At 55.8% G+C, this 22,788-nt stretch overlaps 8 protein-coding genes and 1 pseudogene across 9 annotated transcripts; 5 read left to right on the forward strand and 4 right to left on the reverse strand.

The window, feature by feature from the left end:
- Window positions 1-57: 57 nt before the first annotated feature.
- K437DRAFT_t60 lies at window positions 58-157 on the reverse strand (annotated as a pseudogene). Its single transcript has one exon. The product of its transcript is annotated as a tRNA-OTHER (tRNA).
- Window positions 158-2,238: 2,081 nt separating this feature from the next.
- Window positions 2,239-3,155, reverse strand: K437DRAFT_38315 (uncharacterized protein). The gene is made up of 2 exons (XM_013384915.1): window positions 2,539-3,155; window positions 2,239-2,458 (listed from the first exon to the last, which is right to left on the reverse strand). Exons 1-2 carry the CDS (start codon window positions 2,885-2,887, stop codon window positions 2,352-2,354), a joined length of 456 nt encoding a protein of 151 aa, XP_013240369.1. The 5' UTR covers window positions 2,888-3,155; the 3' UTR covers window positions 2,239-2,351.
- A 731-nt stretch (window positions 3,156-3,886) lies between these two features.
- Window positions 3,887-5,419, forward strand: K437DRAFT_251875 (translationally-controlled tumor protein). The gene is made up of 4 exons (XM_013384916.1): window positions 3,887-4,036; window positions 4,134-4,186; window positions 4,274-4,630; window positions 4,859-5,419. Exons 1-4 carry the CDS (start codon window positions 4,031-4,033, stop codon window positions 4,944-4,946), a joined length of 504 nt encoding a protein of 167 aa, XP_013240370.1. The 5' UTR covers window positions 3,887-4,030; the 3' UTR covers window positions 4,947-5,419.
- A 170-nt stretch (window positions 5,420-5,589) lies between these two features.
- K437DRAFT_259796 (uncharacterized protein) lies at window positions 5,590-7,030 on the forward strand. Its single transcript, XM_013384917.1, has one exon. The coding sequence runs from the start codon at window positions 5,737-5,739 to the stop codon at window positions 6,826-6,828; it is 1,092 nt and encodes a 363-aa protein (XP_013240371.1). The 5' UTR covers window positions 5,590-5,736; the 3' UTR covers window positions 6,829-7,030.
- Window positions 7,031-7,253: 223 nt separating this feature from the next.
- On the forward strand, window positions 7,254-8,081 carry K437DRAFT_276563 (uncharacterized protein; the record flags this gene model as incomplete). The annotated part of the gene is made up of 3 exons (XM_013384918.1): window positions 7,254-7,399; window positions 7,471-7,890; window positions 7,958-8,081. The coding sequence occupies 3 exons, from the start codon at window positions 7,254-7,256 to the stop codon at window positions 8,037-8,039; spliced, it is 648 nt and encodes a 215-aa protein (XP_013240372.1). The 3' UTR covers window positions 8,040-8,081.
- A 1,996-nt stretch (window positions 8,082-10,077) lies between these two features.
- On the reverse strand, window positions 10,078-13,367 carry K437DRAFT_259799 (uncharacterized protein). The gene is made up of 3 exons (XM_013384919.1): window positions 10,779-13,367; window positions 10,646-10,709; window positions 10,078-10,574 (listed from the first exon to the last, which is right to left on the reverse strand). Exons 1-3 carry the CDS (start codon window positions 13,212-13,214, stop codon window positions 10,186-10,188), a joined length of 2,889 nt encoding a protein of 962 aa, XP_013240373.1. The 5' UTR covers window positions 13,215-13,367; the 3' UTR covers window positions 10,078-10,185.
- A 423-nt stretch (window positions 13,368-13,790) lies between these two features.
- K437DRAFT_270869 (ARM repeat-containing protein) lies at window positions 13,791-17,444 on the reverse strand (the record flags this gene model as incomplete). The annotated part of the gene is made up of 3 exons (XM_013384920.1): window positions 13,791-15,772; window positions 15,849-17,068; window positions 17,137-17,444. 3 exons carry the CDS (start codon window positions 17,442-17,444, stop codon window positions 13,791-13,793), a joined length of 3,510 nt encoding a protein of 1,169 aa, XP_013240374.1.
- A 688-nt stretch (window positions 17,445-18,132) lies between these two features.
- On the forward strand, window positions 18,133-19,082 carry K437DRAFT_281779 (uncharacterized protein; the record flags this gene model as incomplete). The annotated part of the gene is made up of 2 exons (XM_013384921.1): window positions 18,133-18,222; window positions 18,298-19,082. Coding segments are annotated over 2 exons (612 nt in total), but the record flags the coding sequence as incomplete, so codon positions are not given.
- Window positions 19,083-20,038: 956 nt separating this feature from the next.
- K437DRAFT_240691 (uncharacterized protein) lies at window positions 20,039-22,338 on the forward strand. Its single transcript, XM_013384922.1, has 4 exons — window positions 20,039-20,773; window positions 20,861-21,014; window positions 21,079-22,080; window positions 22,164-22,338. The coding sequence occupies exons 1-4, from the start codon at window positions 20,093-20,095 to the stop codon at window positions 22,238-22,240; spliced, it is 1,914 nt and encodes a 637-aa protein (XP_013240376.1). The 5' UTR covers window positions 20,039-20,092; the 3' UTR covers window positions 22,241-22,338.
- The last annotated feature ends 450 nt before the right edge of the window (window positions 22,339-22,788 follow it).

Here is a 22,788-nt window from a genome sequence, read left to right on the forward strand (position 1 = left end):
CCCACAATGTGTCGTGATACCTTTTCACCAGCTGATCATAAGGTGTTAATGAAAGCGTGACCAGCCCCAGAATCGAACTGAGAATAACACAGAACGTTAACCTGTGATGAACAGGAGAACCCCACAATGTGTCGTGATGCCTTTTCACCAGCTGATCGTTGTATGATCGATTGCGTGGCAAGAACTCATGTATCAACTGCTCGCTGGAAACCAAGGATGCCTGGCTCACACCCCTTTTTCATGGCAATGGTGGAACCGTGGCACCGTACCAGGAGTCCCTTTGCTATTGTCCGCTGGCTCCTTAATTGCACATGAAAAGTTGCGGTGCCGCCCTTTTGCCCCTCACCAAAGGTTGGCTTACAACTTGGCGCCTCTTTGCTCCTCAATGAAAGTTAGGATTACAAGGGACCCCCAGCCTTGCACAGCGCGAAGGCTGGTGACGTCAGACGTGCTCAAGCTTCGACTTTCGCTGGAGCGCGCATCTCTTACTTCCCAAATTGGGCTGAACTTCTTGTTGCCACCATCCTTCCTGATTACCACCATCTTCTTCCCACCAGCGCACCGTCTACCACACCTGCTCGCCCTAGGTGTGGACACGCATCGAGCTGCTTCCTCTTTGAGTGGAGAAGACGAGCGCGCGGTGAGCACCACGCCGCACGGCCTGCTTGCCAGTTGAGCGGGGTAGCAACGGCCCCACTTGGCAGGTTCAAACACCTGTTGCCACTATCTCCTCCACCGCAATGCATCATTTCCATGGGTGCTTTTTGAGATTCAGCGGGAGGAGTCTGCCTACTCGCCCTATTCTCTGTGTACAGCTGACTAGTATGCGCTTCACAGAAAGTCAATCGTTTCGTTCTCTTCCTCAGTCGTAGACCCCTCGTCCAAGTCTCAAGCAATGATCAGCACCTGGGTTTTGATCCTGGTGCAAGGGGAAATCACCACCGATGAAGTCACGAGCATGCAGTATTTGACTTTTTTTTCGTCAGCGTAGGCATCTTGGGTACTCACCGGAAGGGCGAGAACGCAGTTATCTCACGGTTGACCTTGGCGAGTGGCCTGAGTGAGGATCTGCCGGGGTGGAAATGCGCTCCCGCAACGAACTCGTGCCTCTGCAGGGCATATACTGGCATATGTAAACTCAGCTCTAAGGGCACATTCTTTCTCCTGCGGTGCTTTCACGATATTCGTCGAATTGCTTACGTAGTAGTTGTCGCAGTTGCTCACTTCTTCGAGACTTCGACATTAAACTCGCAATCCCTCAGGTTTGTGTCCAAAGCTTCTCGCATTAAAGTCGCTGCAGCCCGCGCCCTCCCGAATGTCCGAATTAAAGAAGTCTGAAATATGTTCCCTCACATCATTCGGCGGATTCCAATGCTTCTCTCCTCCTACGCACAGTTCTTAAGTGTGAGCTCATCCCACTTTATGTTCTCCAGTAGAAGCCTTCACTCCTTTAACTTCTGCTGGTGCCTTTCCTGACATGAAGCAATCACAAGTGCGTGTCCTCACAACATACTACCGACAAGTGTCAAGCGTGGAAGACACTCACATCGTCATTGGCATGCTCTCCAGCTCCAGTGTACATCGGCAGACTCTTTCTTTGCCCTCACCGGTGCCACATGATTTGAAGTGTCTCGCCAATGCTACCAGCAAGTCCAATTCAATCAAAAGGACGCGAAGCTGAGAACTTGCTGCCGCATCGCCCCGACCCACTACATTATATAAGGCTCTCGCTTCTCCTTCTGGCCCGCGGCCCCCCACGGGGTAGATCCTAAACCGCGCTAGGGTCTCACTTTGGCTACATAGTCTGCCAGAGGCGCACTGTCCCAGCTGCCAAGCTTCCGTGCATGCGTACGTACAAAGAAAAAAGACAAAAGAAACACAAGGGTTGGTTTCTCTCGCAGAAGTCTGGAACTTGTCCACCCACGCCTCCAGGCTTTTTGCATTAGGTAACAATCTCCAGATTGCTTCATCGTCGCAGATCATGGCATCACTATCGCGATTCATCCATTCTCCACGCATATGCACCATGCTTACATACACATACACATGTACTCCCTGCTTGCACAGATGGTGGAACTGTCATGAGGCGATGAAGTATACAATGTAGGCGCAAAGGGCCCTTCATGCTGTCTCAAAAGGGAAGACAGCAGCAGGTCGTCGTCTCTCAACGTAGCCTGCTTGTCGATGACGTAGGGCCAACGGCAGCTCGTTGCGCCCTTTGGAGGAACATCGGGGTGCTGTGAGAAACGGGGTTTGAAAGAGCGTTCGACGTTGCGCATAGTTTTGGAGGTGCAGTTTTCGATCTCGAGATTCAAAAGGCTTGGGAGCGGGGACCAATACCCAAACTTTGTTCACTGTAGACAAAGCTCGCATTGGCATGCAAGTGTGATTGGCCCATGCTGCAAAGCAAGGTAGACGCTGAATACTGGCGCACTCTTGAATCCTGAACACGAACGCACTGATGAAACACGAATCATGCAACGGGGTGTTCAGGCTAATGAGCAGGATGTACAAGTCTACAATCGCAGCTCGTCTCACTCGGGCCCTGATGTTCAGCCTGGCTCACACACATATGCGGGTGGTATGAGGGCGGGCGGAAGATTTGATGCAGCCCACGCAAAAGTGTGGTGCATAGTGCATGCATACAATGGGGCAGAACAAAGTTTTTCGCGACGATACCTCCGATGGACCAATCCTTTTTACGGTTCCACGCCGGCCCCTCGCAAGGCTCGACTTGTTCTGAGGTGTGCGTGCTCAAGGGCTGTGATGAAGTTTCTCGCCAGCGCAAGATAGTCAAGCAACAGTCAAGCTTCAAGCGCCGAGGCGCATCTCCCTCCGAGTGGATTTGCAACCCCAAATACACAGTGTCTCTGAAGGCGCCCCACATGCAGCCGCGCGAGGCGTTGACCCACGACAGGGAGTCGATGTACAAATTTACATACGATTCGATGGAAGTGCTGCGCAGCTTGGTGCAAAGGGAGTCGAGCGTTCAGCCTGTATGAATCTCCAGTTGTAAGCGTGGCATACGAGGTAAACGACGTGAGCGGAGGTCGCTGGGGAGGTCTTTACCCGCACACATGATCATCGACTTGGCATGTCACGCTCGCCGTCCGCAGTCAAAGACCTTGAGCGCGCAGCTGTGCGAGCTTCCATATGATGAATAGCTCGCAGAAACCACCAGCGAAGGGGGCAGGTCTTGCATTCGGCAGGTGGTGCGTGGCTCGTGCAAGTGGCCAGTCTGACGAGCACAGGCGCTATCCTGCGCAGATGTGATTCAAAGAAGCGCCGTCCGCATGTGTGGCTGTCCGCGCTATACACCCTGCCGGTGTCTGCCATTGCACATTCCACACGCTCTCCCACGGGCCCGAGCGAGCGCGGCTGTTTTTGGACAAGATGCGATATTCAAAAGCACACGAAAGCACACATGTGCGGCCGCGCCATCCGCATCATTCAGCAGGATCATTACGAAAGAAGACCGTGTCGTGCCCGCCTGCATCCGCATCAAACGCACCCGCATCCATGCTGGCTGCAGTTAGGGCGAGCGAGCAGTGGAGGTCCGCAGCGCGTGGTGGAGCACACTGCGAAAGTCATCTGCGAACCTCGCAAGGCGATGTGGAAGTTGCAACAGTTTAGCGGGGGAGGTCGAAGCGAAGGTGAGGGCGTGGCAAATCGGAACGCGGAACTCAGGCGCTGTGTGTGTGATGAGGGCACGACCCACACCTGCGAGAATTTTCTTCAGCGCAGTAGGCAAGAGAGTGTTCTCATGCCCGTTGCTGCTGACTGCCGCTGCTCCTGTGGCGGCGGCACACTACTTCTGAGTTGCGCCCGTATCCGCTGCTCCCCGCTCCAATTTTCTCTCCCTGCCTGCCTGCCTGCCTGCCTGGCTCGCTCACCAACAACACCTTCTTCGCGAGCACATCTCTACCACACTGCTCACCTCGAGCTCTCTCGCATCCAAGCGCCATCCCAGGACCCGTTCTTTTGTTATTGTTGTTGTTGTCGTCGCGATTCAGCAGGAACCACCGCCAAGATGCTTGTAAGTCCTTTGCCTCTGGCGCGGGCGCATCATTCCAGTGTGCACTGCGCTTTGTGCAGGAGGGGGAGCGGTCTGCTTACGTTCCTCTCCACTGCAGCTCTTCACCGACATTATCACCGACGATGAGATGCTCACCGACTCCTACGACATGTGAGTGATTCGGTTCCTCGTGTGATTTTGCTCGCGCACCCAGGCCGCTCCGCTAATGCTGCATCTCCCCGCCTCTGCTCCCTGCAGGAAGGAGATCAACGACATCGTCTACGAGGTCGACGGAAAGCAGATCGTCATCCAAGAGGGTGACGTTGACATTGGAGGCAACCCATCTGCTGAGGAGCAGGCCGAGGCCCTCGAGAGCGGCGCCGAGCAGGTTATCGACGTCGTCCACTCGGCAAAGCTGCAGCAGACCTCATTCGACAAGAAGGGGTACCTTACCTACCTCAAGGGCTACATGAAGTCCATCAAGAACAAACTCCAGGAGTCCAACCCGGACCGCGTCCCGGCGTTCGAGAAGGGTGCCGCCGAGTTTGCAAAGAAGATCGTCGCCAACTTTAAGGACTACGAGTTCTACACTGGAGAAAGCATGAACCCGGATGGGTAAGTTTTATTTTGTGCCCTTACCCGCATGCGGCTTAGCTCGGCGGCTATCAAGGCGTGGAGGACGGGAAAAATGTGATCGGAAAGCCACACTTTCCGCACACAACGCATCACAATCTGCCTTGCAAAGGTCCCACAGATGGAGGTTGTGAAGGAACGGGTTGAAGGTTCGCTGCAGGAGTGCTGCTGTGCATCGTGCTGACGACGCTGCGTTCGATCCCATTTCAGCATGGTCGTCCTCCTCAACTACCGCGAGGACGGCGTCACTCCATACTTCATCTTCTGGAAAGACGGCCTGAAGTCGCAGAAGATCTAATCCGGGGGCGCTACGCATCTCGAGGCCGGCCGAGCGGCGCCAGAGCAAAAGCACTGGGTCATCCTCTCTCCTTGTCGTGCCGCCCTGTCGCTCTACTCTATGTGGTTCACTGCGATGTGTCACCGAAAAGCAATTGCATCATGCTTTGGTCTGGGGCTCCTGATACAATACATGTCCGTCCGGCGACGTGGCGCAGTGGCGCATGATGCTCATCGGGTGGGGGCGCACACATCAGCTGAAGAACGAGCGTGCATGCCATATCGAAGGAAGCAGCCGCACGTTGCAGGATCACCTCGGGGCTGAAAGCGTGCATGGCGGCATCTCCCGACGCAAGTAGAATTGCTCATTTTGCCCAGAGGACCCTCTTAGAGGCGGTGTGCACGCGGGTCTTGAGTATTCGAATCCTCTTCCGAGTATGCACCTCGGCAAGCTTGAATTCGTTTCGGGCGACAGACAGCGTTGACGGTGAGAATTGAATCCATTAGGAACGCTTGAAGCAGCCTCTCCTGTTTTATTTTCCTCGAGCGTGCGGCATGAGCCGGTTCGTCAATATTCTATGTCCTCCGAACCGAACTCACTGGGGAGCCATGGATGTCGTTGCCGCCGTGGTCACATCCGTCCACTCGGCCGCAAGTCGTTCAGCGTCCGTCCCGTGTGAAAGCACCGTGCACACAGCAATCGATGGCAGCTGGCGGTGCAGTTGGTGACTGCGTTTCTGTAAACGAGACCTCATTGAATTTCGGAACGCTGCAGAGAATCTTCTGCGGGCCAACTCGCAACTCAGTGTGCCATGCCGGTATTGCCGCCTGCTCGGCGAGCCGCGCTTTCGTCCGGCCTTGACGCCTTTCTCGCATCTAGCTCCAGCTCCAGTCTGGGATTGACGATCTTGTATTCGAATAAGCCGAATTGGCCGTTTAAATCAGCTCGCGGCCAGGCCAGCGATGAGGGAACAGCCGCCGGAAAAGAGACGATCGATATTGCTGTCCTCGACTCGTCCTTTAACCCTCCTACACTCGCCCACAGAGCCATCGCTCTAGGTCCTGCGCTCCTCGTTTGTCGCCCGGGCTCATCAACTGTAGCAGGGGATTCGACACCAATTGCGTCGGCCGACCCAAAGCCCGAATATGACGCGCATCTGCTCCTCTTCTCCGTACGGAATGCAGATAAAGGCCTGGGCCGGAGAGGAGACGCGTCTCAGCTGCAACGATTAGAGATGATGGAGCTGCTCGCAAAGGAGATTGAGGCTTTTTTGCGCAAAAAGACTACAGGGCAATCGATGGATGCTGCTGATGACGGTAGCGGCGGCAGCTCCATCGCTGGCGCCGCTTACGAACCAGCCGTCGCCGTGGGCATCGTTGACCCGCCTTTGATGTTCGAAAAGTCGACACTGGTGCACAAGTACATGCAAGATCTGCTGCGAAAAGTGGCACCGAACACTGCCTCGCCTACCATCCGACTGCATTGGCAAGTCGGCATGGACACTTTGGAACGATTCTTTGCACTTCGATACTATCCTTCCACCCAAGCTTTCCACGCCTCTGCCGAACGATTCTTCAACAAGGAAGGGACGACGTTTGTCGTCGCGTCTCGCGTCCCGTCAAGCTTACCTGGAAAGAGCATGGAGAACGAATCAGAAGAGCAGCTGCTCCGAAGTGAGCTCGTGCAACCGTGGGTCGAGCAACACAAAGTTGCGCTTTGGCAGCTTCCGACAGAGGTGCAAGGTTGCAGCAGCACAGACGTCCGCAAGCTGTATCGGACTGATGGGGCCACCTCGACCGAGGAGCTCATACGGCAGCAGCAGCAAAAGGTTCCTGCAAGCATTGCCCACTACCTCGATCAGGAGCGAGTGTACGGCGAAGCGAGAAGAATCCCGCCTCCATAGCGTCGCTGGCTCGTACAATTATTTAAACCGCTAAAGGGGTAAACTTTCACCCCAATCATGTTCAGGAGCTACATGTTTACTAGAATCCTAGCTTGATTTGGATGCAGCGCAGTAGCTGATGTGTCGAGCGTAAAGGCGTCTTCCGCTGGACTCAAGATGCTATTTATACCGCCTCGCAAGCAATGAAAGCCCCCGAGGTCCTATACGGTCTACCGTTCCCTGTTCGCCAGCTTTCTCCCATTCGAAGCTGCCCTTTCTAAACGCAGTGTCGAATCAAAGTACCACAACCTGTTCCACCACACTGATCCGTACTCTGAATGAGCAATCGTTCGACACCGTATTCTAACTTGCCGGATTCCAAATTCCACCGCCGAATGGAGTCAATCATCCGGATTGGGGAATAGCAACGCGCGTCTCAACCAGACATGTCGACCTCGAGCGGGAAGCCATCAGCAGGCGACTTTCTGGTGATCTTATGCACAAATAAGGAGCAGCTTCGACAAGCGTACGAAGTCCGAATAGAGGTGTTTCACAAAGAGCAAGGATTCAGTTTGGAGAGCGAAGTAGATGAGTGCATCCGAGCGCAGCCCTCTTTCCATTCTTGCTGCAATGACGTGTCTGACCTCAATGGCTTGGATGCAGGTATGACCTGATCAGCGCTCATTTCATTCTTGCTTGCAAGAGCGACCCTAAAAGAGGCCTCGGGACCATTCGCTTCTCTCCCTATCCTTCGGCAGGCTCACTCAACAAAGTGGAGGGCCTCCCAGCAGACACACCGCTCGGTCCTCCTCTCACGGAAGACCAGATTGCAACAGCGTTCGTAAAGACCGGTCGCATGGGAAAAAGCGAAGACCTCTTGCAAGCAGGAGCCAAGCTGGGTCGTCTCGCGTTGCTTGCTGAATTGCGAGGGTCAGGCTGGGGTAGGTTGCTAGTCGAGCAGGGCGAGGCCTGGCTCGCTAACGCTCTCCGGAGAGCGGCCGCAAATTCGAAGCACTCGGATGCAGTATCGATGTGCAACATTCGTCTGCATAGCCAGATGCCCGTTCGCGCAATGTACGAGAAGTGGGTACTCTATTGACTTTCGCGAAAGGCTCTCACAGCTGATGGCACCCGTCCCTCACATCCGCAGATTTGGGTACAAGGGCGAAGGCGAGCCATTCGATGAAGACGGAGCACCACACATGCTGTACACAAAGACATTGCCATTGTAGAATTTATCATAGGCTCAATCTCAACGTATCCACTACCCTTGCAGTCGTCATTGAAGGAATGGGTGGGGTGGGATGGGGAGATGTCAAGGCCTAGGCGTGGGAGTACACCTGGGTAGGAGGAGCAGTATATAAGGACGCTAGCGTGTGGGACAATGGTGTTGCTTGTGTTATTCTCCTTCGAGCACGCACGTAACCCTCTCCCTTCCGTCCACGTTTACACCGATCACCACACCAGCACTTGAGCAACTTGGCATCCTACAACCACATGTCCCATCGAACAGGTGGACTGCACCTGGTCCCTTCGCTGGCTGCTCGAACCTTGCAAAGTCCTCAAGGTTGAAACAAACGGAGCCCGACGCAGTGACCTTGCCTTTCCCGTGACCACTCGCCAACGACCGACATGCTGACCGTCGTCACTGACAGCGACACATTTTCGCTGAGCGTGGACACTTCCATCACCGTGGAGAATCTGAAAGCCATCCTGGAAACTGATGTGCGTCGAAGCGGGCATGAAGGACATCTTGACTCGGAAAGCTAACACCTTGTCGCTTCGACAGTCTGGCATCCCTGCGGCCAAGCAAGTTCTGACATTCAATGGTCGGGTTCTTTCGGACGATAGCATATCACTTGCAGCATACAAGATTGCGGATGACGACCTCTTGATATTAGCGCAGCAGGATCCGGCGGGAGGCAGCAGCAGCTCTGGTGGTGGCGCGGCCAAAGGATTGCCTGCTGCGCGGCAGCCAACGGAGGACGAGATTGCGGAGGAGCTGCGAAGTCAGATCCAAGCGAATCCGCAAGCCATGGCACAGTTGCGAGAATCTCATCCTCAGATTGCCGATGCAGTTGCTTCGGGAAACACTGCTCTCTTCAAGCGATTCATCGATCAGCAGCGCATGGTCATGGCATCGAGCATGCCCGGTCCATCGCAAGCGATGATGGAGCTTGCCAATGCGGACCCGTTCGACCCAGAGGCTCAAGCAAAAATCGAAGAGACGATTAGGCAGGAAAGGGTGCTAGAGAACATGGAGCATGCAATGGAGTACTCTCCCGAAAGTTTTGGGCGCGTGACGATGTTGTACGTCGACACGACTGTCAATGGCACCAACGTCAAGGCGTTTGTGGACAGCGGCGCGCAGGCGACCATCATGTCCCCCGAGTGTGCCGAGCGATGCGGGTGAGTTTCTCTTGAACAAGCTCTGTGCTGGAAGATGCTTAGACAAATTTGCGCAGGATCATGCGACTGATCGATCGACGTTTTGCGGGCATTGCTCGCGGCGTCGGCACAGCCAAGATCCTCGGTCGCGTGCATTCTGCCCAGATTCGCCTGGGCGAGAGGCTCTATTTGCCGTGCTCATTCACGATCATGGAAGGCAAAGGCGTCGAAATGCTTTTCGGTCTAGACATGCTCAAGCGCTTCCAAGCTATCATCGACCTCAAAGAGAATGCGCTGCTGGTCGGAGACGAGAAGATCCGCTTCTTGGACGAGCACGAACTTCCCGCGAACGCAAGGCTTGACAATGCGGGCGAGGACGAGGAGGATGTGCAGCAGCAAACCCAGGGCACGAGTCAGGCAAGCTTAGGTATCGGTGTTGACGAAGCCGCCAAGCGCAACGCAGAGGCAGCAGCAGGCTCGGCGATGCGGATTGGCAACTTGCCTATTCAGGACCAGTCGCTAGCGGGCAGCTCTCGCTTTCTCCAAGGCATCCCTGGCAGCGGCTTCTCATGGGAGCACAAGCCCAATGGTTCGGGCTCTAAGTCAACTGCAGCGGCTTCAGGATCCGGGTCAGGATCAAGCTTGACCACAAGTCAACTCCAAGGCGTTTCTCTAGGTAGCGCGCCAGGTAGTTCCGCATCCGCATCCGTAGCCGAAAGCCAGGCGGCCGGAGCGGCATCAGGCGGCACCAACAAGTGGCCGGCCGCATCCATCAAAAGCCTCGTAGACCTTGGCGCAACAGAGAAACAAGCGGGCCAGCTGCTCGACGCTGCCAGCGGAAATTTAGAAGTGGCTGCAAGTTTGCTGTTTCAGGGGTAGATGATGTACAAAGAAATGGGTATCTTGGCTGCTCATCTATGCTACAGAGAACTTTAAGAATGTGGGCGTGAGAAAAATGCTTGGATTAGCCTTCTGTACCTTCGAATGAACTCAGGGCTCTGCACCAAAGAGGTAGAGCAGCTCGACCCAGCTGAGCTGACTCTTCTTGCCCTTTTGCAACCTCTCGCCCGTCAGCGCTGAATTCGCGAGCTCGCGTTTCTTCTTTTGGATGTCCAGCAGGCGTTGCTCCACGCTGTCTTTGACCGAGAGCTTGTAGATGCGTACGGCGCGCGTCTGGCCCAGTCGATGTGCGCGATCGAAAGCTTGCTCTTCGATCTGCGGGTTCCACCACAGGTCCATCAGCAGGACCCGGCTGCAACAAGTCAAGTTGAGACCCGTGCTGCCGGCTTTGAACGAGATGAGAATTATCTTGCAATCGTCGCGGTTCTTGATTGTATGCAGGGCTGTTTCGCGCGCATCGGGACGCATCGAACCATCGTCTACAATGTGCAATAAGCCGTACGTAAGAGTGAGTCCAAAACCTCGGTAAATTATCGGTGGCTGCACTCACAGCGAACATAGTTGAGGCCCTCTTCCTTGAGGAAAGGCTCGACGAGGTCCAAAAAGCTGGTGAACTATCCACACAGAAGACGTTCAAAAGTCAGCTCGCGAAGTGTGAAGAGGTTTGAAGCAATGTCGCTCGCCTGACTGAACACGATCGCCTTTTCGGCTGGTGCATCCTTGTGGAAGTCTGTCAACATGCGAACCATCGTGTTGATCTTGGTCGATGTACGCCCAGGACTGAGCCAATCGCGGCCGGAAGCAGCGGAGCGCTTGATGGCTTGCTGGCAATCCTCGCACCGAGGGCCGGAGCCCGGTCCGAGCTGTACACGACACATGTCGCAATTCTGCCCGACTGTGAGACCGGCAAGCGCGCTGACCAAGTCATCCGCCTCATCCGTGTCGCTTGCGTTGCTGCCCGTCGTCTTGCTTTGGATCTGGTTGCTGCTGCTACCCGCAATCGACTTTGACGTCGAGGAGCCGGGAGTGCTGGCTAAAGCGTCGACAGCAATATTCTTCATCGTTAGCGCGGGATGACTGCAAGCCTGCCGCAAGCGCAGCAGCATGACGAGCGCACCCATGCGATTGATCTTGCCGTCCTCTTGCTGCGCCTCTTTCAGCGTTTCCTGCATCTTGCGCTCGAGCGCGCTGTAAAACTCACGCTCGGCCGGGTCCTCAAAGTCGGTCTCCACGATCTGCACCTCCCTCGGAGGCAGGCTGAGGATCTTCTTTCCCTCATGCTCCGCGTCCTTTGTCCTGCGGAGCATGATGGCGCCGAGCACAATGCGCAGGCGCTTCAGCCCCCAGTTGATGCGATTCTGGTTTGTGCTCTGCAACGGCTCGCCGATCTTCTCCTTGAAGTGCCGGTATTCGTTGAAGGGAGGAATCCCGAGGAAGTGAATCAGCGAATATAGCTCGTAACTCGTGTTCTGGATTGGCGTGCCTGACAGACACCACTTGGCGTGCGCTTTGCGACTGAGCGCGTAGCTGGCCAGCGAGCACTTTGCACGATGGTTCTTGATGTTTTGCGCCTCGTCCAGCACCACGCGTAGCCAATGCATGTCGAAAAGAGGTGCAGGAGCGCACGTCGCCTTCTTTGGCATGCGCCTAGTGCCACCCATCTTCGCCTTGGAACCTTTGGGCTTGCTAGGCGACCTGACCCTGAGCGCAATCGTCTGTCGCCCGGGGCCTTTGACGACCTCGACACTACTGTCACTGTCGTCTTTGCCGTCGCCGCTATCATTGGCACTATCCGAGTCGCTGCTGGAATCCCACTCCGGTTCCTCTTCATCTTTACCCTTTCCCTTTCCGTTCCTCTTCGACTTGACTGACTGCTGCCCCTCGAGTGTGTTGCCCCATTCAGCTGCGGCTGTGGTGTATGTTGTGATGACGACATCGTAGCCTTTCAGCGACTCTGCCGACTTGGCGCGGCCGGTGCCATGATGAACATAGACTTTGAGGCCGGCATCGCTCTTTGTCTTGATCTCCTGCTCCCACTGCCGAATGACTGCGAGCGGAGCGACAATGAGCGTGGTCTGGCTTTTGAGCTCAATCTCTCGCCGGCTAGGCCCATTCCCTGCGCCGCTGATGTCGCTATTTGCCTTTTTACTATTCGCAGACTTGGCAGCCTCTTCGATGTAGCGGATTGTTGAAGTTTCCAGACTCGGTCGATTGCTGACAATCAGCGCCAGCGTTTGCACCGTTTTCCCGAGGCCCATATCGTCTGCCAAGATGCCACCTTTCTCTTTTCCTTTCTCGCGCTGCACCATCCAGTTGACGCCTTGGATCTGATGCGGCATCAGCTCACAGGTGAGGCCTGTGATGCGAGACCGAGCAGGATCTACATCGGACAAGTCGACCATGTTCGAGATCATTTCTTGCAGCTGTCTGTCCCGCTCTTCAGGTTTGATCATCGGCCCCCCATAAAGCGATGGTTTGGGTCCTTCGCCCAGAGGATCAGCGTCTAGCGGCCGCACCTTATTCGTGGGATGCGTTGTGGAGTAGACATTATCGGCAGGTGGCTTGTAGCCGTGGAGTGGGTGGTATATCGGTGCAGGCGGCTGTACCGGATTGTTGCTCTGAGATACATTCGGCTGGGAGAGCGGTTGCTTGAATTGCTGCTTCACATTGGTCAGGAAGTGTTGTGCAGAGGATAAAACCGGGCGCACAGTATTCACTGCAGTGCCTGGCTGCGGGCGTTGACGCGGTGCGTTCTGTTCTGCTGCGGTCATTGTTGGTGGGGGACGCCGCGGCGGCTCGTGATCGTCTAGAATCTTGATGACAGCTGCGGGGGTGTGCTTGTCACGTCGAGGAATGTGCACGTAGCGCTCTCCGTTGGGACCCCGCTGTTGCTGTTGAGGTTGGCTGTGGTTGCTGCTGCTACCGCCGCCTCCCATGCTCATGCTGGGGCCGTGGTGCGGAGACGAGCTGTTTGAAGCCGCTGGCCTCGATGCTGAATATGAAGATGGCGCAGTGCCAGGAACATTCTGCAGAGCCGCAGGGTGCCGGGGCGGTGCGAAAGATGCGTCCCGGGCCAGGCCGATCAAGTCCCCTTGCTGCGCTACTTCGATCGCAGGCATTGGTGTGGCCGTGTCGAAGCCGCGTCCTGCAAATGTCGGTGGCCGGAATGGACGCGGGGCAGCTGCGTATCTCCGTCTCGCCTGATCTTGGCGGTACGACTCCATGGACCGGTGACTGTGTAGATCGAATGTGGCTGTGGCCGTAAGACCTGCAAGGGAAAGAAAGGATCAGAGAGATGCAAATGACGAGGACGACCTTGCAGCGCAATGAAGCAAAGAGCAGCTATTGTGATTGAGTTGTGCCATCATGATGCGCCGCGAGATGTTCGTCACGTGACCTGCTCCAGGCGGGTCAACCACAGGGCTGATGAGCACTTGGTGGATAAGCGATGGGGCTTACATAATCTGGTCGCAGACGCAAGCATGTGAACGGAACCTTGGCCGAAGGCGGCCCTGACCCTGTCCAGTCTGTCGACTCAGCTCGCAAAGCTGCACTACTGTCTGCTGTACAGTGAGGCTAACGGCCGACTGTCGACGTGTGCAGCATCGAGCAGGGTTCGAGGGCCGAAAATGTGGATTCTGGAGGCAAGCTAAGCTACAGGCGAGCAGCGAATGTACAATGTCGTCGGCTAGCTCTCAACGAGGACCAACGGACGAGGCGCCTGGGGCTGCAGAGCTGCTCACATAGCGCGAGCCAGGCAGCGCTCGCATTGCAGCGGCAGGCACAGCAGCAGCAGCGCCAGCGCCTCTGCGACCAGCGCCGACGCCAGGGCTCATCGGTCGCGAGTTCGTCTCCGCTGGCATGACATCGCTGTGGACGCCAGATGGGAAGCCAAAGAATGAATTGGCGTGCGACTGTACGCTTCCCGGCACTGAGTCATTCCCCAGGGTCCCGACCCGCATCGACTTGAGGGGTGAAGCGGTAGATGAACGGCGAGAGGGCCCTCCGCCCGTCACCCGTCGCCTGCCTGTCTGACTCGCTGGACCAGGTGGATAGACGCCGTTGCGATCCGGGAAGCTCGCCCCACCAGCGTGCTGGGCGCTTTCGGGGCTGAGCGAGAAGGTGCGATCGCTGGCCTGCGACGCTAGCATGGCTGCACGGCGCGTGCGCTCGTGCCGGAGCTGCACTGAGCGGAAGTGAAGCAGCAGCTCGTTCCATCTGATCTGATCCTCGCGCCCAAGCATCTTGCTCCGCGTTGAGCCTGCCGCGCTTGAACTCGACGCGCTGCCGGGCCCACTTGTGCCGCTCGACCCTGCCGGAAAGCTTGCGCGTGGAACGGTTTGTAAAAAGCCGAGGCTGCTGACGGCGTTCAGACGGTTTCGTAACGTCGCAAAGGCTGAGGATTGTGGAAGCAGCATCAACAGTCCATACAGACATTTGAATAGAAATGGGTAACGCTCCGGTTCAAGGAGCTGAAGCCGAAGCGAGGTAAACACCGGGCTTTCGAGCAACTGAACCAGCTTGTCGATCTGGATTAGCAACGGGACCGTGATTTCGAGGTCTGCAAAGATCGACAGCAGATTGCTGGCATGTTCGTACGCTTGCGCGAGCAGACACAGGCTGAATGTCGCCACGGCGTTGTGCGACCACGAGCGGTAGAGGCTGGAAAAGAGCGTCGAGCCGTCTTTGGTCTCAAGATTGCGCAACCGCTTACGAAAGTCGGCGAGCTCGGGAGACGTGACGAGGATGATGTTCAGATTCTGCACCATAATACTCGCAAACTCGAGATCCTCCTCCCGCTCGAGAATCTCAGCCATAGTACGGAAAATGCGCTCCGTATGCAGGCTTGAGCAGAGCTGTCGGATGATCAAGCTGCCGCGCGTCTCGAGCAGCCTTCGATCAGTGCTGAAGAGGCTGAGTAGATTCGCCATGAAAGAGTAAAAGTAAGTGTCCTCGGAAGCGCTGCTGATTTGCGCGAGCAAGCGCAGGTCGCCCTTGATCACATCCTCGCTGGGATCCGAGAGCGTCTTGAGCAGCGCCGGAAACGTGCCATCATCCATGACCAGGATCTTCCGTGGCGCCTTTTGGTGCAACATCAACAGCCACTCTAGCGCAGTCACACGCGTCTCCTCGTGTTCGTCCAGCAGTTGCAGCGTGAGCGAGATGACGGTGGCATGATAGTCGAACAGATCAGCTTCGATATTGCTTGGGTAGTCCACTCCATCGAATGCTGACACCGGCGGAGGCTGCGGGGAAGAAGCAAAGCTGCCGAAGGAAGTCTGCTTGGGTGTCGCAGAATCCGCTGCACTTGAGCGTCCGCTTTCGTGCTCGAGTGCTGCTGCCAGCGGCTGTGCACGGATCCTCGGTGACAGCGGTGGCACCTGCATCTTGCTAACTGGGGCCTTGACATCCTTTGACTCCCGCGCTGCAGCGCTTGACAGCGGCCGATTCGGAGGAGGCATGCTTGGAGGGGGTTGCGAGGGGGCTGGCAATTGCTGAATGACGCGATACAGGTTGATGTTTGTTGCATTTGCGGCAGCTTGGATTGCCGGGCTGTGATGCGCGATGAGTGGGAGGATGCTGGGTATAATGCGCGGTGTGAAGGGCACAATGACATCAGGCACGACGAGCAGCAGCTCCGAGATCCAATGCAGCGCGGTAGCCTGAATCTCCTCGTCTGCACAAAAGAGAGTAAAGTTAATGTGTTAGAAGAGAGGCGTGACACAAGCGCAGAGGCAGCTAAACATGTTCACCAGGAAAGGAGATGTGGTTGAGAAGGATCTCCAAGATCGCAGCGTAGTTTACGCGCACCTCGTGCCCGGGGACCCAATCCTCCAGCATTGGCTCCTCGAAGATCTGTGTGCCTTCCTCGTCATCTTCAACCTCATCGTCATAGCTGGTTCGGTCGTCTTGCGCGCTCTCTCTTTCCACAATGCTCTGGTCACCGGCTGGTGCCTCTGGTTGGGCGCCAGTATCAGGTGTGGCACTTGCAGCCGAGTCAGCTTCAGCAGTAGGCGCAGGCTCTGTCGAGCTAGCTGCATCTTCTGGCGAAGCTTGAGAGGAAGGTTCTAAGGACTTGGCGTTCGATGTGCTTACTGAGTCAGCCGCGTCACTTGCTGCGCCTGTCGTTGGCGAAGCCGAGAGAGAAACCTTCGTCGTTGCATTTGCACTCTTGCGCCTGGGGACAGGCTTGATGATCGTATTCGGCCTTGTACGGGGTTGCACAGCTACTTGCACGCCATCGGTGCCAGGCGAATCAATGGCAGCATCCTTTTCTTTCTTAGCCGAACGCTGTTGCTGCTGGGCCTCTGCGTACTCGATTTGCTGCCGCTGATGCTGCCGTATTCGCTCCCTCTTCTCCGCCGCATCCTTTATCTTCTGCAAAAAGTCCGCCAGGACATTCGCCGTTGCGACGCGGACGTCCGTGTTGGGGTCGCTCAGGTACTTGAGCAGGCCGTCGAGGAAGGCAGGCAGGAAGCTGACGAGCTCCAGCTGCGGGATCGAGTCAAGGACCGTGATCCAGCTGACGAGAAAATTCCGGGTAAAAGGAGAGAGGACGTAGATCCTCTCCGAAAGCAGAGGAATGAATTGTGCGAGACTGAACATCTTGTTGGCTACCATATCCGTCTGGGCTCTGTCAAGCGCCTCTTCTCCAAAGGAAAGGTGGGAGAAGCGCTCTGCGGCTACCTTTTGACGCCCGACATCGAGCTCTGCATCACCGCTGATGGAACCATTTCGCGCATCCTGCTGGGCACGAATGCGCGACAGGTCTTGCGTGCGCGAGACATAGTGCGGTGCGGCCTCGCAGACGATGTCCTTCAAGAGCCGGTCGAGCAGCTCGGCGCCATTCTTGACAGAGAGCTCCGAGTCGGCTGCAAGCTTGGATAGCGCATCGAAGATTTCGTTAAAGAAGATGAGAATCTCGCCTTTGCAGACTTTTGCAATGTTGTAGAAGCTCTCGCATGCAAAGTATCTGAACAGGGGCATGGGGACACAATTGAGCCAATGAGTAGCATCACCCGCAGCCTACCCGAAACGCACCTGATCTTGCTATCCGGGTCGATGAAGCACTGCAGGATGGGCGGCACGACCTGCTGCAAATAAGGGGCGATCTCTTGGCCAAGCGCAATCCCAAGACCAGCGAGGCCGATCAAACCCCCGTTGCGGGCATTGACATTGTTCGGGGAGGAGCTTAGAAGCAGCGCACACAGCTGCTGGACGATGGTATCGATCTTTGAGCGTTCCCCTCGCACCAGAGCCTCGCGCACCTGTCGCTCCAAATCCAGAGTGGCAGCTTTGCGGCGCTCATAGATGCGATCCAGCAGCGCCTTTTGAATGTGCGCCTCCATGGTGCTGGTACCGTGTAGCCGTTCCTCAGTCGAGTTCAAGGTGAATGACGCGAATCGCGCAAAGCAGTCCGCACCTTTCGCCTTACACCTAGCGCTCAGCCGCCAGTCCAAAGATCATTGCCTCTGCAGACTCTGCCTTGGAAGGCGTGAGTGGTAGAGCGATTAGTAAATGCGAGGTATGATCACTAAAGAATCGAGTTGCAATCATCATCTTGTGAGTGTGGGGCCATGATGCTTGCAATTGCGGTTCGCTCTACAAGCGCGCGGGCGGCCATGTTCATCAATCAACATTTTCGCTGCTACTCGACACTCCTCCGCCATCCATCGTTCGCTTCCTACGCTCAGCGCTTTCGTTTTCGTCTACACGTGGCGCGATGCTTCCCAGAGTGTCCGTATCGTAAGCAATGATTTTGGAGCCTCGGCGACTCCTTGCTGAGAACGCAGCCCTTTGGGAGCCTCCTGGACGGCGAGGAGCCAGTATGCACATAGGGGCTCTGGAGCAATGGTGTCACTTCTCCGTATTTTCAGCCTTCCAGCGATCGGAGCGGCTTTGATCCTGCTGCTAATCTGCGTCAGTGAGTAATGACATAGAATGCGCACAATCCAAAAGGCTGTCACTTAAGGGGATTGCCAGCAACTGCGCGAGCGATTCCAAATCAATGTTGGGCGTTAAACTTGAATTCCCTCGATTCTCGCAGCTCTTGGTCTGATCAAGGTGTGCGATTTTATCGAAAATCATACACGGTCAGCAAAAAGGCTCTTCCAGCGCATCGCTTCTGTGCGTCATCTCTAAGCTACAGTCTCGCCGTGGGATTTTCTCCATTGCTGACTGCGCACTTGGTTCATGACGTAGGCCTCTATTGCCTTTCTTTTGCTGACTTGGCTCGTGGACTCATTGCCAAGTGGCATGGTCGGACTGTGCATCCTGTCTCAATTAGCACATCTGTCTATCCTTCGCTCCAGCCCGTCCTGGCCTTTTCAGCATGGTGCAGTGGGGAACACATCCGCCCGAGCCGCAACGGCCCGCGGCTTCTTTTCTTGCGGCTGGCTACGGCTGTGGCTCGCATTCTCGCTCTCATTCATCGCGCACTTTTGCACAGCCCACTCCTTTTCGGCCCTGAAGCAAGAATGGGTCGATTACCACCGTCCTTTGAATGCACACAATCGACTGCCCGGAGGCCGGCTCGACTGGGATTTTGATCCCAGTCGCCGGCCACGCACGGAGGAGAAGACCGCCTCTGAGGTTGTCACGTTCTTCGCCCTTGGCGTCTGGTGCACCCCATTACTCATTTTCCTGGGGACATGCACGGCTCAACTCGAGCTTCCGCTGGGAAACAGGCACGGAAGATCTGCATATGATGCAATAGGAAGGTAACAGAGTGAATCTCACTCAAACGTGTGCGACTGGAGCATGTCCAAATGTCTATGTGCATATCGCATGCCGTCTGCATAGGTTGTCTTTCCGGGTGGACACCTTCGACTAATTGGGGCAGGACCGAGTTTGAGTGAGAGACGACATGGTTTCGGACGAAAGATGTACTCTTCGACTTCTAGGATCTCTCATCCGAATCGATGGTCTTTCACAGACAACGTCGACCCATTGGTTCAACGTACCGACCCAGAAAAGCCAGTGGAAAAAGCGAGAACGCAAGTGAAAGAGGGGATTGGTGCTGAGCTATAGCGGGTTGACTTTGTTGAAGCGTCGAATCGCTCCCGATGGAGCACGCTGACTGGGCTCAGCCGCATATTCAACGACCTTTCTTCATATGTCCTTATTTTGACAGGAACTAAACGGCTTGTATCTACGAGCTAGCGTCTGCCAGCCTACCCACGCGGACGGAAAGAGCCATATTGCAGCTTGAGCTCGCTATCCAAAGAACGTGCTATGCACCTTTCCTTTTGATGCGTGACACGTGAGGTCTCCTTTAGGCACTGATGATGATGCAAAAGATACATCCGTTTTGGGCGCCATTCTGAGGTGTCTGTAGAGCTGTTTGCAGAACTGTCCGCAAGCATTGCAACGAATAGATGTATCACACCTCGTCCAGCCAAGCAACCAAATGAATGCCGTGCCTGGTAGACTGGCTCCTAGCCGTTGGCCGGTATCAATTCCGAGACAGGCTCACAGCCGCTGGATCGACATCAGCGAGTCGCGCTTTGCACTTTTCTCGACGTTGATGCGTTAATGCTTGATGGTCAACCATCCCGGCGCAGCAAGGTCGGATCTCTTGGGCGGCGCAGGCGTAGCTGTGCGCGCACTGGTGATTGTCTAAGCGGCCCATCCACGTTCGTAGATGAAGAAGGCTGGTGAAGCGTGACCCATGAACGGTCGAGGTTCACGAAAGAGGCGATGGTCTGGTGTTGGACGTGGATGAGGGCCCATCAAGACGAGGGAGCGAGCATCCAATATGGTCTTCAGGGGGACTCTCGGCCGACAAACCACCCCCAATGCAAGAACAGCAGCACGCCCTTCGGTTCGGCGTCCGGCCGAGCAACAGGACAGCATAGCCGGATGGCGACGGTGACAACTGCGTTCGCTTTGAGCACTAGCCTATTCCATGCTATCGGTACCTTGCACATGCTTGCGGGTTCAAGCTACACGGAACAGACCCGACCACGTTCGCGTCCACAAAAGAACTTCCGCTGCAATGCTCCCTTTGCGCTTCATCTATGGTACCCGCAACATGCTCCCAGACAGCGCTCCACCCATCGTGCACCCCGACGTGCAGGTTCTGGACGATTACACTGTTCCAAAAACGGACCCGCACAGCACTCTGCTTCCACTGCTGCAAGCAGATCCAAGCGCACCACATGCACGATCGCCGCCGCTGCACAACCTGCCCGGCGGTCGCCTCTCGGAATGTCGGATTGCTTTCCGCACGACTAGAAAAAGCCAGGCGACGGCCGAGCACATCGATTGGATCAGTACGACGCACACCTTCCCGGCTGCATACCCACGAAGCCACGACTTTTCCACCACCCCTCTTTCGGCGGCGATCCGCATACCCAAGCCCATCCCTTCTTCGGCGCTCGCATCTCCTGAAGCTGAGAGAGCCTACGACGCGGCAAAACGTGCCGAGGATGCCAAGTTCTGGAAGGAGAACATACGCATCATCGACGATATGCAGACGTACTACCCGCCAAAGACCCAGAAAGAGGCACTGAAGATCGCAGAGGAAAGGGCAGGGAGGAAGGACCCTCAACTTTGGAACGTAATTCAGAGAATCGTACCCGTCAGGCATGATCGCGGAGGTGGTTTAGCGAATGGCAAGAGTAGGAGAGAGCCTGTGACATTACTTCTTGCACACGCTACAGGCTTTCACAAGGAAGTGAGCGCATCTGAGCTTAATCTTGTCAATCATTGGTCCTCTCTGATGAGCGTCCGGGTCTCCCCCCTTCAAACATTTTGTGCGCAGATCTACGAGCCATTCTTGAAGTATCTAGGACAACTCATCTCTGACAAATCTTTTGATGTCAATGGCGAAGTAGAGATCGAGGAGATCTGGTCTATCGACACTATGATATCTGGCGAGAGCGCCATACTGAACGGTGACTCACTCGGCGAAGCTGGTGAGTGCGCGAGTTCTCATGCAAGAATACATATTTCTTGACAAAAAGCTCCTCGTACGCACAGTAAGCTGGGCCGATGCAGCTCGTGACCTTGTTCAGTTTACTACGAACTATATTCCGCCTCTCAGTCCTTCTTCCGCATCGAGCCGCTCAAATGCAACATGCAATGAAGCTTCTGCGAGACTCATGTGGCCTCCAACTGTGCTCGCTCGCACCTACCACCCGGCCGAATCGCAGATGGGCGATGCCACCGTCATCTCACCATCCTTGGGCTCCTCGCCCGCAACATCCGCCCACGCCTCACGGCCCAACGCACGTCGTCGGCGGATCATTGGCCTGGGACATAGCTACGCCGGTGCCGCGATGGCACTCGCTTCGAATGCTTACCCGGACATCTTCGAGCGTGTCATCCTCGTCGATCCGATCCTTATCTCGCCAGATTTTCTCAGCGTGCAGGTGCACTTTGAGAATGAAGGGAGGAAAGAGGTAGCACAACAACGAGCGGCGGACAAACCCAATCCGATTGGCTTGAGGAAGAGCCAGCCGCTCGCACTCAGTGCAAGCACGCGAAAAGACACATGGCGAGACCGGCGGGCCGCTGAGGCGTACTTTAACTCTCGGGCATTCTTCAAGGCGTGGGACCCTGCGGTGCTCGCTTCTCATATCCAATACGGTATCGTGCCGCTCAGCGCATGGGTGAAGGACGCACGTTCCGGCCGAGGCGGTGACGATGGTGGCCTCGATGAAAGCGGGGAGACAGAGATGGTAACGCTCGCCATGCCCAAGTTCCTCGAAGCGAGCTCTTTTAGCGCCTCGTGGAACTCCTCGTATGCATACGCTGCGCTGCTCTCTGGCCGCTTTAGACAGCATCACATGGCGGATACGCGCAAGGGACGAACATACTTTATGATTATGGAGCAGGGCAGCCGTTCGCTTCAGCTCGAGACGTTTGAGGGCGAGATGGAAGGCAAGAAGCCTGCCGAGGAAGGCGAGCCTGCGCTCAGAGGTCGGGTCGAAATGGTACCTGGTGGGCACCTCATTGCGCAGGAGCAGCCGTCCGTCTTGGGTGAGTATCGCCGAAGTTGTAGGCTTGAGGTGGAGTTAGAAACGTTTCTGAGCGTACACCCTGTGCCTATGTTTATGTCGCAGCTGCCAAGGTTCTCGAGTACATTCTCGACGGCGAAACAGTTCGTGGCGGCAGTACAATTCCGACTGCTCGACTCTAAGCTGCGACATTTATCCACTCTAGATGCAGGGAACATATTAGAAGCGTGTAACATAGCACGGAGGGGCGACAAGCAGGACAAGCAAGTATCGCAGTTAGAAAAAGAGATTGAGCCGTTGGCATTCATAAACAGCAGTGCCGTCCTAGGTGTCTTTAGGCGCAGGTATGGCTGTCCAGCCCTAGCTCAGCAGACTGGGCTGGCCGAGCAGCATGAGGGTTGCAAAATGGTCTGCAAGTAGCGCCGCCGGCACGTAGCCCCGTCGGTGAATGTAGCGCAAGCTTCGGCTGCCACCCAGACCGCACGTGGCCAACGTAGCGCCCTGTCCTGGCTGGTTGCACAGGTACAATTGTAGAGAGAGAGATACCTGCCCATGTGTTACCCAGCTCCGATCCATCCGCTGTGCCCGGCCATGGAGGCGCTGATGGCCTTTGGAATTTGAAATGCTCCCAGGTGGAATGGGCCCCAGCGTGTTTCAAAGCTGTACGCTGCTAAAGATGTGCACAACCATGCTGCGACCTTGCTATTCTTAATACCGCTTCACAGGTTGT

This window comes from Tilletiaria anomala, assembly GCF_000711695.1.
Source record: "Tilletiaria anomala UBC 951 chromosome Unknown K437scaffold_139, whole genome shotgun sequence".
Classification (NCBI taxonomy): domain Eukaryota; kingdom Fungi; phylum Basidiomycota; class Exobasidiomycetes; order Georgefischeriales; family Tilletiariaceae; genus Tilletiaria; species Tilletiaria anomala.

What these genes read in the sequence shown, in the direction of transcription:
- K437DRAFT_38315 (XM_013384915.1), bottom strand. Translation starts at nt 2,887, where the DNA reads ATGTGGGGCGCCTTCAGAGACACTGTGTATTTGGGGTTGCAAATCCAC. An exon ending in GGCTGAACATCAGGGCCCGA is followed by an intron (nt 2,459 to 2,538) that starts GTGAGACGAGCT and finishes GTGTTTCATCAG; the next exon opens with TGCGTTCGTGTTCAGGATTC.
- K437DRAFT_259796 (XM_013384917.1), top strand. Translation starts at nt 5,737, where the DNA reads ATGCCGGTATTGCCGCCTGCTCGGCGAGCCGCGCTTTCGTCCGGCCTT.
- K437DRAFT_251875 (XM_013384916.1), top strand. An exon ending in CTCACCGACTCCTACGACAT is followed by an intron (nt 4,187 to 4,273) that starts GTGAGTGATTCG and finishes TGCTCCCTGCAG; the next exon opens with GAAGGAGATCAACGACATCG. An exon ending in GAAAGCATGAACCCGGATGG is followed by an intron (nt 4,631 to 4,858) that starts GTAAGTTTTATT and finishes ATCCCATTTCAG; the next exon opens with CATGGTCGTCCTCCTCAACT.
- K437DRAFT_259799 (XM_013384919.1), bottom strand. Translation starts at nt 13,214, where the DNA reads ATGCCTGCGATCGAAGTAGCGCAGCAAGGGGACTTGATCGGCCTGGCC. An exon ending in AGGCGATCGTGTTCAGTCAG is followed by an intron (nt 10,710 to 10,778) that starts GCGAGCGACATT and finishes CTGTGTGGATAG; the next exon opens with TTCACCAGCTTTTTGGACCT. An exon ending in GGGCCTCAACTATGTTCGCT is followed by an intron (nt 10,575 to 10,645) that starts GTGAGTGCAGCC and finishes TGCACATTGTAG; the next exon opens with ACGATGGTTCGATGCGTCCC.
- K437DRAFT_240691 (XM_013384922.1), top strand. Translation starts at nt 20,093, where the DNA reads ATGCTCCCTTTGCGCTTCATCTATGGTACCCGCAACATGCTCCCAGAC. An exon ending in CTACAGGCTTTCACAAGGAA is followed by an intron (nt 20,774 to 20,860) that starts GTGAGCGCATCT and finishes TTTTGTGCGCAG; the next exon opens with ATCTACGAGCCATTCTTGAA. An exon ending in GGAGCAGCCGTCCGTCTTGG is followed by an intron (nt 22,081 to 22,163) that starts GTGAGTATCGCC and finishes TTTATGTCGCAG; the next exon opens with CTGCCAAGGTTCTCGAGTAC.